We start from the raw sequence: 16,187 nt of genomic DNA on the forward strand, positions 1-16,187 counted from the left end.
CAGTGTAGAGTAGCTTCAAGAAAACTGGGAAAAATATATCTAGCAGTACTGGGAATGTGGGATTTCCACTAAATACTAATTTATTTAATTAAAATTTAAAATGCAGTCAAAACTCAACCACATCACACGATCCATTGTCTACAGCCAAGCTCTAAGATACAACCGCATTTGCTCCAATCCCTCAGAGACAAACACCTACAAGATCTCTATCAAGCATTCTTAAAACTAAAATACCCACCTGCTGAAGTGACAAAAGAGATTGACAGAGCCAGAAGAGTACCCAGAAGTCACCTATTACAGGACAGTCCCAACAAAGAAAATAACAGAACGCCACTAGCCGTCACCTTCAGCCCCCAACTAAAACCTCTCCAGCACATCATCAAGGATCTACAACAGGGGCCTCAAACACGCAGCCTGCAACTCCCCGGCCCCCCCATATCCCCTCAGAGTTATTTCCTGTGGCCGCAAAGCTCCTATAACCTGCTGCCTCCCCAGCGCACCACGTCCCTGTTCCTCTGCCTACCTCCAGGTGCTTCCTGCCGTCAAACAGCTGTTTGGTGATGCTTAGCACTTTCCAGTAGGGAGGGGGGAGGAGCGGGAAGCCATGCGCTCGGGGGGGAGGCAGAGAAGAGGTGGGGCAGTGGTGGGGATTTGGGGAAGAGGTCGGAAGAGGCAGGGCAGAGGCAGGGCCTCATGAAAGGGGTGGAGTGGGGGCGGGGCTGAGGGCAGGGTGGGGGGGCTTTTGTATCTTTATATGAAAAGGTGTCAGTGATGCAGCCCTTGGGCCAATGTACTAGTCCTCATGTGGCCCTCATGGTGATTTGAGTTTGAGATCCCTGAACTACAACCTATCCTGAAGGATGATCCCTTACTCTCACAGATCTTGGGAGACAGCCCCCCAACTTGAAGCAAATACTCACCAGCAACCACACACCACACAACAAAAACACTAACCTAGGAACCTATCCTTGCAACAAACCCCATTGCCAGGTCTGGGTCATTACACAAACTAAAAACTATTTCCCCATGCTAATTTTCCCCCCTATTGTTACTCACACCTTCTTGTCAACTGTTTGAATGGGCCATCCTGATTACCACTACAAAAGTGATTTTTCCTCCTGCTGACAATAGCCCACTGTAATTGATTTGTCTCATTAGAGTTGGTAAGGCAACCCCCATCTTTTCATGTTCTCTGTATATCTATCTTCCTACTGTATTTTCCACTCCATGTATCTGATGAAGTGGGTGTTTGTCCACAAAAGCTTATGCCCAAATACATTTGTTAGTCTCTAAGGTGCCCCAAGTACTCCTCGTTCTTTTACTTTCACAACGTTATCTTAACTATGCTGAATGCAGCACTTCCCAGATCTTGATCATTTGGTTATTATGAAGAGAAACATTTGAATAAGTAAAATAAAGATACATGAGAAAGAAGAAAAACAAACTAATGACGCTTGAATCTTCATGTTGTTATTCTGACTGATCACAGTTATGTTTTATTAATGCAATATTAGCTGTTATTTCCCCCCTTCGTTTTAGGTTGTCTCCCTCAGTCTTACTTTCCTTTTTTGTTGACTATTTATTCCATCATCTCTATTCCAGTAAAAGTAGAATTTACAGTATTGTTCAGTTTCAATAAGTTTTAATCCTGCTGTTTAGCCTGGCCAAGAGGAAACAAGCATCTTCCCAAATATTTTCCCCATGGCTCACATTCCCACAAATCACTTCTGCAACTTTTAGGGCCTGATCCTAATTCTACTCCAGTCAGTAGGCATCCTTCCTTTGACTGCAATGTACACTGGGTCAGGCCCTTAATTATGAATTCCCAAGTTGCTTCTGAACCCATGGATATCTTTTCTGTGCTAGCACTCTAGACTGTTGCTATGCCATCAGCATAGCTCAGTATGTGGTTTTTTTTTAATTGGATAAGGTCACAATTATTCCTGATGAGCTGAAGAAAATGGTTTAATAAAGTTTCTATTTAATTTAAACTAGAAAACTAATATAATGTAAAATAATTTAAATCTAAAACATTGCTAGGTAATTATACAAAATCCAAGTTCTAGAAATCTTTTAATTCTTAAGGCACGTTTATGGATTATGGCTCTGATCTGAAAAGGTATAAATGATAGAAGTGTATGTCCAAATATTTGTGAGTGATCAGTCTGAAGATCTGAGGCTGCAGAAGTTTGTATAAGTGCTTCATAAATCAAAGCGACAAAAAAAAAAAAAAAAAAAAACCTAACTCAACAATCCCAAAAGAAAACAAAAAAACCCACACCAGCTAACATCCATATTTAAACCTCAAAAGTTTAAGACAACTGGTTGAGAAAATCTTCCAAAACTTTTGAACACACACTCCCAACCCTTTATCTTCTGGCAGTGTATAGAGTGCCTGTAAGCTACATGTCACAGTAAAAAGCTCTGACCAGTTTGCAGTGGGGAAAGACTCCAGGAATGGGAGATTACACTGCTAAAAATGGCAGTGTAGATGTGAGAGGCACTGATTGTTATTTAGAGAGCCAGGGTAGGGTACTCTACTCTACTCACCTAAGCCATGCTTCACCTTCTATGCTGATATTTGCATGCCCAACTAACAGGGGTGCAGTGTCTGTATTTCTACATGCGCCTTTAAGTGGAAACCGCCCCTTGATCTGGTTTAGGTGTCCACAGTTCTGATATTGTCTGTTAGGCCCAGGCTTCCATTTTATTTAAATTTCTCACATTTTGAGTTTTCCCACACAGAGCACTCCAGAGTTTACTATGAGACCAATTTTAATGTAGCAGTACCAGGGGACCTTGCACACCAAAGAGCTTTACAGAGCTGCTGGGCCCTGCAAAATATGAGGGACCAGGGAACCTACAGACAGCATATGGGGGAGAGACAGGGAAATGTTCTTATATGATCTTATGTGAAACCTTTAAAAGGTTAGTTAAGGTAAGAGACTGATTTAACTCCATAAATGCAGTGTTTTGGCTTATTACAACAATGTATAACCCACTAACAACCACCCACAGCTGCCTTTCCTCCCTTTTCTCTCCTCCCCTCATGACTGGAGAGGTGTTAACGAGCCACTTCACCTTGAATGGTCCTCTGAAGTATGGGTTAACTACTTATGCTAAACAATCTGTTCCATCTTGTATTTAGCTGCCACACTCTGATGTTTCCCAGACCTGAAGAAGAGCTCTGTGTAAGCTTGAAAGCTTGTCTCTCTCACCAACAGAAGATGGTCCAATAAAAAATATTTACCACCTCACCCACCTTGTGTCTCTATGGAACTAACATGACATTTTCAGATCATCACTGCTCACTTTATTTGTATGTTATAATCCTTCCTCCTCTATCTGTTGTCTATCTTGTCTATTTAGATTTTAAGCTTTTCAGGGCAGGGACTATCTTTTATGCTATGTTTTCACAGTAGCCAGCACACTGGCACACAATCTCAGTTTGGATCCCTAAGTACTACTACCATAATACAAATAAATAATAATAAATAGAATACAGGCAAGCAATAAACTATATGCAGTGTTCTGAACACATCAAACAAAATATAGAGACTAACACGTCTAACAAAATACAGAGACTATCATGTCTCTATATACTTTTTTTTTTTACACTATGTATTAACATAGATTTCTTTTCCATTTTAGCAATAGAGCCTGTGAAGCCTACCTTCACCAGTGGATTAATAATTCCAACATTAGGGCTTGCATTAAACACTTTGTTGAAGTTAGTCTCTCTGTTGACTAGTTCCAGTTGATAGAATTTTTTGTCATCCTAATAAAGAAGAACAAGAAATACAAACTTCTCTTTATGCATTTTCCACTAGCTAATGGCAAGATCTGTATATAACACTGTTTCAAACACATTCAGTTCCAAACCTGTATTTCTATCAATTCCAATCAATCCATTACTTAAAATTTATTTATGTATGATCTTACATACAATTAAAGAAACACTAAATAATTTACATTAACGGGTTTCTCTTATGTACATTTTACACTTGAGAGACAGCATAGTTTAGTGGACTGTGGATAGACAGGGACCCACAATACTTAATCTTTGTTCTGGAGTACTTGTGACACCTTAGAGACTAACAAATTTATTAGAGCATAAGCATCTTACTGTATGTTCCATTCTATGCATCCGATGAAGTGAGCTGTAGCTCACGAAAGCTTATGCTCTAATAAATTTGTTAGTCTCTAAGGTGCCACAAGTACTGTTCCTTTTGCGGATACAGACTAACATGGCTGCTACTCTGAAACCAATCTTTTTTCTGTCACTATCCTCTTGTGTGGCCTCAGTCAAATATGTCCCCATCAGTGAAGCTGTAGTAAAAAAGACTAAAGGCTGAGAAGTGAGCCTTCTCAAGTGCCATTAATTTCAAATGCTTTACATTTTCAAAATGTTGTATGAACTTTTAACTAATGCACACATCATCCCTATGGAGTTGCTAAGAGAGGCCCTCCCAATCCTATGATATGCTGAGTGTCTACAACTCCCCAAATAAGGCTACAGCAGCCTGACTATATTCTGATGTTCCTAATTCAGCAACAAGCACTTTGAGCTGTGAAGGTTCAGAGTAGTTGTCTGGTTGTAACCAGTTTCCCCTTATTAAGCTGATTTGTCCCCATCCTCACCTGTCTAAAATCCTGTGTTAGGTCCTGTCTGACATAAATCTTGTTTGTGTGGTCTATGACCAGAGGAACTTTTTCTTCTTTTTGGTGCCAAAAGTGAGGTAAATTGGACAAGCAATTTCTGAGATATGGAAGTTGGGAAAATTAGATATGGCTTACATTTAGGACTTAATGCTATTTTGTCATGAAATATCTCAGAGGTAGCTTGACATAAAAACTTCAAATTGGTTTCTTCAAGTTCTTGAACTTCTACGATTTAAAAAAACCCTGCTTTTTAATTTTTTTAAGCTATTTTTGCTGAATTAGGAGCGTCAAACATTCCATCATGCTGCTGCAGACTTAAGATCCACTAAATCTTGTAAGATTTGTCAAGAGTCTGACAGACTTAGTAAAGTTCAGCAAAGAACTGTCTGGTGTAAAAAATGTAAGCAACATAAAGACAATTTATGTCCTCCTCTTCCTCTAAATTCATTGGTACAGTAAAAATATTTTCTTGAAGAAAGTGATGATGGTATCTCTAACTCTCCTGAGGTCATATGGTTTAGCACATTACAAGACTGGGAGCCAAAAACTCCTATATTTTATTCTCATCTTAACAATATTGTGCATGTTCAGTATATATAGCACGTCAGCGGGCCAGATGATGAACCTCACAATTAGGTTGAAGACCAGACCAACCTCATTTACAGTCACACTAAAAGCAGCTCAGCCAGACAGGAAAATCCTATTATTTAGCTCACAACATTCCTAGAGTATATATATTACCAGTTTTACAGGATTCAGAAAGTTTAACAGACCTGTCCAACATCACATAGCAAGCAACTATAAAAGATGGTTTAGAACCTAAGACTCCTGATTCCTAGTCCAGTCCTTCTCTAGTAAACTACAGAGTATACCAGGAAATTCACTTTGCTTCTGTGGGATGCTTTCTACATAGTCAGGAATGGGTGGGAGACTCTCAAGAATGCATAAACTGGGATGGAATGGGAAGAATTAAGGGAGTGGATGTTTGGTAGTATTTTCTGCTGAAAGACAAGCAGGTTTAGAAACAAAATGTGAGAAGTTATAATGGAATATTCATGCTCTGATGAAGGGTTTGTCTTAGTGATTTAAACACCTGATTTGAAATATTTAATTTTCCTAGAGTCACAGGATCAAATCTGGACAGGGTTAGCTTACTCCTCTATCTTCAAGGTTGATAAAACTGAGCTTCGGGCAATTTAGTTTGTAGATTTTTCAAAAAGAAACATAACCGAAATTCTCCTCATCCACCACATTATTACTGTGTGCAGAACAGCAGAGACCATGTAGATGTGAAAGGAACAAGTAGAGCACAAGTCTCAATATACCTGAGCTAGTGAAACGAGTGCTCTACAATAAAAGGTTATTGCGGGAAGGGGAAACACACCTGCCCTTTCCAATATTCTCTGTCTTATTAGCAAAGGTACCCACACCTTTCGCTACATCACCCAGCATACTCAGACACCTTACATTTTCACATTCCTCCCTCTGCCACCCACATCTCTCTTTCCCCAGTCCAATGATGTGGCATTTATATCAGCTGTTTAGCTGAAAGGTGGCAATCTTAGAACTAGCCATTGCTTTGAAGCTTTGGCTCTGCTAGTGAGGACAGTCCAACCTAAAAACGTAATGTGGTGTCATTCAGCTATTCTTTGAAGGAAAAAGACAACACCAAAGATTTCAGAGTAGCAGCCATGTTAGTCTGTATGCGCAAAAAGAAAAGGAGTACTATTGGCACCTTAGAGACTAACCAATTTATTTGATCGTAAGCTTTCACGAGCTACAGCTCACTTCATCATCGGATGAGCTGTAGCTCACGAAAGCTCATGCTCAAATAAATTGGTTAGTCTCTAAGGTGCCACTAGTACTCTTTTTCTTTTTACAACACCAAAGGAAATTCCAAAACAATGTTTGTTAAGCCCTGAATAACTTCAGAGAAAGAAACAATGTAATGTTGTAGTTTTAAGAAACACACATATCTGAAAGCCAGGAAATTCAGTTACACTTAGTTCTCCCCACTGAAAATATTGGAAAGTATGGAATTATAGTTATGGTACCCCAAACAACCTTAAGTCTGTCCTCATATCCCTACTAATCATCCACTCAAAATCATGAGACAGTCTGTTTACATATGACAATTGGAACCACATATTACTATCACACCGTAACATGCTCATGAATGTATGCACCACCTATTCATTATACTGTACATATGTTACCTACTCAACCAGAGACTACTCTCCGGTTCACCTTCCCTTGACAAAACAGCAACACCAACATTTTGCCTCTGGAGAGAAGAATAATGGGGGTAAGGCACAAAATTGAGTGTCGGGAGACTTAGATTTTAAGCTTGTCTCAATTACCGTGTCTCAATTTCTTTAGCTGTACAATGGAGATAATAGTACTTACCTGCTTTACAGAGGTGTTGTAAAGCTAATTTACTTGTTGTTTATAAAGCATGTACATTGAGTTCCTCAGATGGAAGGCACTATACAAGTGAAAAATATTATTGTTACACTTCATATATACCCCAAGACCTACAATATTTAACTCCCATCCCCTCTTCCTAATAGAAAACTCTCACACGATTTTAAAGTTTCATTTTCCTCAATGGTTGAGCTCCCTGAGCCTGCAGATTTCTTAATCCTAGTATTACTTACGATTAGCATTTGTATACTCTTTTGCAAAAGCCAAGGTCAATATGGTTTGAGATGTCCACAGATGTAGGCAAAACACCAATGTATACAGGGTTTAAGATACACTCAGTCACCAGATTTCCTGTCCATTTTTCAACATACCATTTAGCCACGGGAATATAACTACCTTACACTGAGGGCACCTACAGGATGGTACAGATACAAAGGCGGAAGTAAAGTTATTTGGGATTCCTTAATTCTGTATTCCCATACTTTCCAATGCATATGTTTTATATTCTACTTATGTAACCTTAACTTTGAATTTTCTGGCTTTCAAGCACTTACGCTTTTAGAGAATAATATACTTTTAATAGAATATTGTAATTTTGAAAAAAAATTGCAACTTACGTACATGTTGATACATATTTACAATATTAAGCTTGGTCCTACAAACATTTAGGCATGTGCTTAACTTTACTACTGCATTTCCAGTTAGGTCAATGGGACTACTGCAATAAAGTTAAGCATATGAATAAGTGTTAGCAGAACTGAGGCCTTAAATCCATTTTAATTAAGTTTTTTCAAGGAATTAGACTAATATTTAGATCTGTTAATATATTAATACCAGAAAGAGCACAAAAAGTCTTACAATCAGTTTCTTTATGAGTTGGTCCCTCTCTGCAATCAGGTCTTTCAACTCTGAAATAAGCTGTAAATCTTCTGGTCTTGATTCCCTGTTTTGGTATTTCTCTTCCATTTCTTCTAAACTTCATAGGAGAAGAAGACAACACATTTAACTTAATGTAGTCCAGAATTAAATTCCAAATAAATACAATCATACCATGAATAAGTACAATAAGGTATTCAATGGGTAAAAAACAAAACAAAACAGTAAGACAATAATTTGCTTTACCTCTCATACATTAACATTTTATTTTAATATCAACCAAAATTAGTGGTTAAAGAGGTTTTATAGTTAATCTGAACTTCAACATGAAACTACCATCTTTGCTATAACAACCAATATTTTGGGCAAGATTTTGAAAACTCATCATCCTTTTTGTGCATGCAACCATTGGGCACCAAATAAAAGGCCCGGTTTAGGCTAGACTGAAAATCAGGCCCTCTGAGCAAACAAAAATATATGCAGTGGAATCACAGGATGTTGTAGATAAGACTGGTTCTTATGTGCTGTACAGAGACTAAACTTTAGCATCTAATATTATCTAAACTTGAATTTTGTGAAGCTGGCAATATGCAGCTCAGCTAGATTTATTCTGAGGAATGAGAAAAATAAATAAAAATGTAATGTTTCATTTAATAGATCACTAGACTGTAAAGAGGTGTACGGAAGTGGTACTGAAGAACGAGAAAAGAAAGAGACAAGGCTGGCACCATCTTCCTCAGTGCATGTGGAGGACAGTGGAGCAAAGATATCCGAGAATGGTGAAGACTAATCTGTAACTAATTCCTCTCCGCAAAACCAACTTAGCACCATGAGAGATGGAAATAAAGGAACCAGCTGTAAGAGACAAACGATAAACATCTGGATATTAGCATTTAAAGAGGAAAGTTGATTAAGTGAGAAAAATATGAGGAAACCTGAAGCACAGAGTGGGAAAGCATTAAAGAACTGAAATAAGCATGCAAATTTAGAGAACAGTTGTAGGAGAACAAGCACAAGAATTCTTGAATTTTTAGGAAGATATGATGAAAAAACTTTTTAAAGAGTTTTCATAAGATATCCACAAAATACTATTCGTCACTAAGACATTATTCTGAAATTCCTAACAGACATCAAATTCATGATGCTAAATATTACCCACTAGAAAGTTACTTGCATATGTATCTGCCAAATCCAGCTTTCATGGAGGTTACTGCCTTGAGTTTCAGCACAAATACATATAATTTAACAAGTTTAGCCAAAAAAAAAAATTTTTTTTTTAACTTTCAATTTAAGGTATTCAGTCAGTCCAAATTTAATTTCTCATGGCTTCCTAAATGACAGATCCCTTCTCATTTCAAGAGTATTTTCCCTTCAGAAGCAGCTATGTAATTTTGACTTTGGCCTTACATGACTGCCTATGTCTCAGGTTCATGAGAATGACGTCAGTTAATGAACTGAGCATATTCTGTGCCTCTTTCTATGTCTTAGCATGAGACTGTTTATCCCTTACTAAATGATGGAGAAAAAAGTTTAAATGGGTCACCTGGTTCAAACAAGTAATCACTCCAGGTAATAGCTTCCTTATGGTTTACCCTTTGTTGATGATGGGGACATAAAAAGAAAAGGAGTACTTGTGGCACCTTAGAGACTAACCAATTTATTTGAGCATAAGCTTTCGTGAGCTACAGCTCACTTCATCGGATGCATACTGTGGAAACTGCAGAAGACATTATATACACAGAGACCATGAAACAATACCTCCTCCCATCCCACTCTCCTGCTGGTAATAGCTTATCTAAAGTGATCACTCTCCTTACAATGTGTATGATAACCAAGTTGGGCCATTTCCAGCACAAATCCAGGTTTTCGCACCCCACCCCCCGCCAAACACACAAACTCACTCTCCTGCTGGTAATAGCTCATCCAAACTGACCACTCTCCTTACAATGTGTATGATAATCTAGGTGGGCCATTTCCAGCACAAATACAGGTTCTCACCCCCCCCCTTTTTTTTTTCCCAAAAACCACACACACAAACTCACTCTCCTGCTGGTAATAGCTTATCCAAAGTGACCACTCTCCTTACCATGTGTATGATAATCAAGGTGGGCCATTTCCAGCATAAATCCAAGTTTAACCAGAACGTCTGGGGTGGGGGGGGTAGGAAAAAACAAGGGGAAATAGGCTACCTTGCATAATGACTTAGCCACTCCCAGTCTCTATTTAAGCCGAAATTAATAGTATCCAATTTACAAATGAATTCCAATTCAGCAGTTTCTCGCTGGAGTCTGGATTTGAAGATTTTTGTTTTAAGATAGCGACCTTCATGTCTGTAATTGCGTGACCAGAGAGATTGAAGTGTTCTCCGACTGGTTTATGAATGTTATAATTCTTGACATCTGATTTGTGTCCATTTATTCTTTTACGTAGAGACTGTCCAGTTTGACCAATGTACATGGCAGAGGGGCATTGCTGGCACATGATGGCATATATCACATTGGTGGATGTGCAGGGGAACGAGCCTCTGATAGCGTGGCTGATGTTATTAGGCCCTGTGATGGTGTCCCCTGAATAGATATGTGGGCACAGTTGGCAACGGGCTTTGTTGCAAGGATAGGTTCCTGGGTTAGTGGTTCTGTTGAGTGGTATGTGGTTGTTGGTGAGTATTTGCTTCAGGTTGGGGGGCTGTCTGTAGGTAAGGACTGGCCTGTCTCCCAAGATTTGTGAGAGCGTTGGGTCATCCTTCAGGATAGGTTGTAGATCCTTAATAATGCGTTGGAGGGGTTTTAGTTGGGGGCTGAAGGTGATGGCTAGTGGCGTTCTGTTATTTTCTTTGTTAGGCCTGTCCTGTAGTAGGCGACTTCTGGGAACTCTTCTGGCTCTATCAATCTGTTTCTTCACTTCCGCAGGTGGGTATTGTAGTTGTAAGAATGCTTGATAGACTCCCACTGAGAGTTACCAAAAGCAACTACAGCATTTGCTCAAGAAACTTCCTGAAAAAGCACAAGATCAAATCTGCACAGACACACCCCTGGAACCCCGACCTGGGATATTCTATCTGCTACCTAAGATCCATAAACCTGGAAATCCTGGGCGCCCCATCATCTCAGGCATTGGCACCCTGATAGCAGGATTGTCTGGCTATGTAGACTCCCTCCTCAGGCCCTACGCTACCAGCACTCCTAGCTACCTTCGAGACACCACTGACTTCCTGAGGAAACTACAATCCATCGGTGATCTTCCTGATAACACCATCCTGGCCACTATGGATGTAGGAGCACTCTACACCAACATTCCACACAAAGATGGACTACAAGCCGTCAAGAACACTATCCCTGATAATGTCACGGCTAACCTGGTGGCTGAACTTTGTGACTTTGTCCTTACCCATAACTATTTTACATTTGGGGACAATGTATACCTTCAGATCAGCGGCACTGCTATGGGTACCCGCATGACCCCACAGTATGCCAACATTTTTATGGCTGATTTAGAACAACGGTTCCTCAGCTCTCGTCCCCTAACACCCGTACTCTACTTGAGCTATATTGATGACATCATCATCATCTGGACCCATGGAAAAGAAGCCCTTGAGGAATTCCACCATGATTTCAACAATTTCCATCCCACCATCAACCTCAGCCTGGTCCAGTCCACACAAGAGATCCACTTCCTGGACACTGCAGTGCTAATAAACAATGGTCACATAAACACCACCCTATACCGGAAACCTACTGACCGCTATTCCTACCTACATGCCTCCAGCTTTCACCCTGACCACACCACACGATCCATCGTCTACAGCCAAGCTCTGTGATACAACCGCATCTGCTCCAACCCCTCAGACAGAGACAAACACCTACAAGATCTCTATCAAGCATTCTTACAACTACAATACCCACCTGCGGAAGTGAAGAAACAGATTGATAGAGCCAGAAGAGTTCCCAGAAGTCACCTACTACAGGACAGGCCTAACAAAGAAAATAATAGAACGCCACTAGTCGTCACCTTCAGCCCCCAACTAAAACCCTTCCAACGCATTATTAAGGATCTACAACCTATCCTGAAGGATGACCCAACACTCTCACAGATCTTGGGAGACAGGCCAGTCCTTGCCTACAGACAGCCCCCCAACCTGAAGCAAATTCTCACCAACAACCACATACCACACAACAGAACCACTAACCCAGGAACCTATCCTTGCAACAAAGCCCGTTGCCAACTGTGCCCACATATCTATTCAGGGGACACCATCACAGGGCCTAATAACATCAGCCACACTATCAGAGGCTCGTTCCCCTGCACATCCACCAATGTGATATATGCCATCATGTGCCAGCAATGCCCCTCTGCCATGTACATTGGTCAAACTGGACAGTCTCTACGTAAAAGAATAAATGGACACAAATCAGATGTCAAGAATTATAACATTCATAAACCAGTCGGAGAACACTTCAATCTCTCTGGTCACGCAATTACAGACATGAAGGTCGCTATCTTAAAACAAAAAAACTTCAAATCCAGACTCCAGCGAGAAACTGCTGAATTGGAATTCATTTGCAAATTGGATACTATTAATTAGGCTTAAATAGAGACTGGGAGTGGCTAAGTCATTATGCAAGGTAGCCTATTTCCCCTTGTTTTTTCCTACCCTCCCCCCCCAGACGTTCTGGTTAAACTTGGATTTATGCTGGAAATGGCCCACCTTGATTATCATACACATTGTAAGGAGAGTGGTCAGTTTGGATGAGCTATTACCAGCAGGAGAGTGAGTTTGTGTGTGTATGGGGGTGGGGGGGGGGGGTGAGAAAACCTGGATTTGTGCTGGAAATGGCCCAACTTGATTATCATACACATTGTAAGGAGAGTGGTCACTTTAGATAAGCTATTACCAGCAGGAGAGTGGGGTGGGAGGAGGTATTGTTTCATGATCTCTGTGTATATAATGTCTTCTGCAGTTTCCACAGTATGCATCCGATGAAGTGAGCTGTAGCTCACGAAAGCTTATGCTCAAATAAATTGGTTAGTCTCTAAGGTGCCACAAGTACTCCTTTTCTTTTTGCGAATACAGACTAACACGGCTGTTACTCTGAAACCTGTCATCATGATGGGGACATAGAGATCTCTTCCAGTTGGTGAAGCTTCTCCAGCAATGAAGGAAGTGAAGGCCTTATGACTAAATCAAGCAGATGACTGGAGATATAGCAACATGGAATGAATGCATGACTTTGGGGTCAGGAAATGGGATTGAGGACACCAGAACAGGGAGTAGCAGTACCTGGGAGGAAGGAATTTCATTTACAACTAACTCTCCATAATACACTGGGTTTCCCCCCACCACACCAAACAGTTTATTGGCCTTTGGTCTGCCACCATGCATAGCTATGTGGCAGCTGCACAGTGCAAAACGTCATCTATATTTTGGTCTGCAGAAAGCTAGTACTTTCTGAAACACTTCTTTCTGAGATATATAATCAGAAATCCATTGCCTTCAAATTCAGATAATAAAATTCTCATAAGTTGAGACAGCCAAGACTATAGTGAGCATTTGAAAAACTAGTGCCTGCAAACCAAGCTTTATTTATGCCCCCCTAATAATCTCCATATAGTTCCGTGAGTTTACAAAATATATTTTAACAAAATACTGAAAATCTGGATAACACAATTACATCTTCAGATGCAGAAAAAGCTTTCGATTCAGCAGAATGGAAATACACTCAGTGGGTTTAATTTTGTGTATACATTTTTTGCTAGGATAAGCTATTGTAGACAAATCCCCAAAGTATAATACACACTTATGCACAGCTGCCACCCTATTTTCAGACATCACAGGGAGCCATTTTCTATGTATATCAAAGAAGTACATGTAATTAAAACAATCCAATCAGAGAAGCTAATTAATACTACCCCTCCAAGTTACATGAGCCAGATTCTCCAGTTCACTAAGTCTGTTATGAACTGCATTAAGTGGTGCAAAGTGAACTTAAAGCAGCTGGAGAAAGCTAGTGGAGAAATCCTTGTGTAGGAGGCTTCCCCTTTGGCATAGCTATCTCTTTCGCTAGCTGCCCCCACAATGTAAGGGGAGAGAAGTGACCGGGAGTGGGGTTCCGGCGCAGAGCACTCCACCGGATGCTCCACTGGCATAGGGGCCTTATACCAATGGTGTAAATCAGAGCAACTCCCTTTGAATATGGGCCAAACAGCTCAGGATTAGGTAGCCATAACTAGGTCCCTCATGGTTCCCACCTCAGTCCATCTAAGAAGAGCTCAGCTGTAGTAAAAAATCTTGCCCGATATTTCTATTTTTAATGGCAAATATGAAATAGATATACAGTAATAATGTATTTTCAGCATCTCAAACATACAAGGCCAGATTGATCAAAGCTGGTGCAGGGAGGTGAAAATTACATGTTTATGAGTCAGCATGGACCTCTATGCTTCACAGGAGATTGCACCTCAGAGAAGTGAGGTTGCTTTTTTACTGCTGCCCTCTCAAGGAGAAACCTGTTAGATGGGGCCAATTTTAAAATCTCATCAAGGCCTCCACATAATCCTTGCTGGAGGAAGCTGCTGAAAGTAAGTGCATGAATCAGCATGTCCCCTGGTTACTCTCACCACAACCTATTACTGGCTAGTGTTGCCCACTTTTGGGACCATGCTAGCCCTCTACAGTGCTCCCAGAATAGGGTAAGTTGTGGCAACTTTTTGTCTCCACAACCTCCTCCCAATAGACTTTTTGCCTTGGAATCTGCCTACCGGGGTTTAAGTTAGCAACAGCTGCGATCCTGGGGTAAGATGATCTCCAGAAATTTGGATGGTAAGGCCCATGGGCCTACCTTTTCCATCTTGATCAGAAAACAGCAATTTAAGGGCTATGCCATACCTTTAAGCCTCGTCTCTGCGTTCAGAGTGGAGCAGAGCTGCATTGCCTCAGGAGGTTGCCTAATCCTTCCCTAGTGTACACTTGGGCCATGTACCTAAAAGGTTGGTCCCTCCCATTTCACTTTGGTTTGCTCAACCTACATGGCCACACATCTTTTCCACCCTCTTTGGAAGGGGCACTCCCTGTTCTTATGTGAGCACAGGGACTGCAGTCATGACAGACCCTTATGAGGTGTGTGCAAATGAGGCAGGATTTGAAAAATGTATACTCTGGAGTTAAACCCTGCCCTTAGCAGATCCATGGACTGTTTCCACCCTGAGTAAGGAGGAGGGGTACAGGATAGAGTTGCCTCTTTATCTTGAGGCTAAGGTAGTGGTTGGAGAGCCCAGCTGAATGGTGACTTGGTACTTACTGTGCATTATTAATGGTTGTTTTCCTATAGTTCTTCCTGCACTCTTTAGGTACACCATGATTTGGAACCAACCCCAATGGCTTGTGTCATGGATCCCTTGAAGTTGCGATTTGCCTCCACAGCTCCACGCCTGGCTTTGATGGGAGGGCAGGGATGGGGGTACTGAAAGTCAAAGGGGGCTCTTATCCCCGTTTCAGGGGCTATCTGCTACTCAGCAGGGACATGGGGGTGTCCAATATTCAGACATGTTGGAGATATGGGGGGCATTTGGTTCTCAGACAGGTTGTGGGGGGCAAGGGCAGTGAACAGCATTCACACAGGTGGTGGTGGGGAAATGCAGAGAAGGGGTGGGAGTAACAGCAGAGATAGAGGCACAACAGCCCTGGTCCCTGCCCATTCCCAAACCCCAACGCAATTTCATTTTTTTAAGACTGCATAGGCTTAATTTAATTCTTTATACGACTTTCCTTCCTTGCCCTAAATTAGTCATGTTGTCTTCCTTCATACATCTTCTAAAATATGGATAACCTTTGGTGACCAAAACTGCACATACCATTCATAGCTTTATATAGTTGAATCTCATCCTTTGCTTTACAATTTATTTCCATTTATATCATCTAATAATCTTTTTCCTTTCATTGTGGCTACCAGAAATGGTGTCCCAACTTTCAAATTATTACAGTTCCTAAATCCTTTTCCTCACTAGATCACTCTATCTTCGGACCATTCGATGTAACTTATTCTCCTATATTTTCTTCTGAAGTACACAATGCATGATTTTAAATTTTTGAACATTAAACTCCACTTGTAACAACCTGCACATCAATCCATTTCTCAAATATGTTTAAATCTTCCTTCAATTCTGTGTTCTCAAATATATATCCAGGTTTTAATATTTTGATACCACCAGGAAGTTATCAGTGGAGAGCA

The 16,187-nt window shown here is 40.7% G+C and overlaps 1 protein-coding gene across 10 annotated transcripts in view; it reads right to left on the reverse strand.

The window, feature by feature from the left end:
- Positions 1-16,187, reverse strand: part of FAM184A (family with sequence similarity 184 member A) — a 167,335-nt gene that overhangs the window by 5,060 nt on the left and 146,088 nt on the right. For 4 of the 10 annotated variants that reach the window (XR_014710776.1, XM_084622833.1, XM_084622831.1 and 1 more), the window contains 2 exons: positions 7,945-8,062; positions 3,674-3,778 (listed from right to left, as the gene is read on the reverse strand). Coding sequence is in view for 6 of the 10 variants with exons in the window: in XM_084622833.1 (XP_084478959.1) it covers positions 3,674-3,778; positions 7,945-8,062 (223 nt within the window). In the remaining 4 variants the exon portion in view is untranslated. Of the gene's footprint in view, positions 1-3,673; positions 3,779-7,068; positions 7,148-7,944; positions 8,063-16,187 lie in introns of all 10 variants that reach the window. The other 6 variants (XM_084622832.1, XM_084622830.1, XR_014710778.1 and 3 more) reach the window with 5 other exon arrangements.

This window comes from Lepidochelys olivacea (assembly GCF_965140295.1).
Source record: "Lepidochelys olivacea isolate rLepOli2 genome assembly, chromosome: 3".
Lineage (NCBI taxonomy): Eukaryota > Metazoa > Chordata > Testudines > Cheloniidae > Lepidochelys > Lepidochelys olivacea.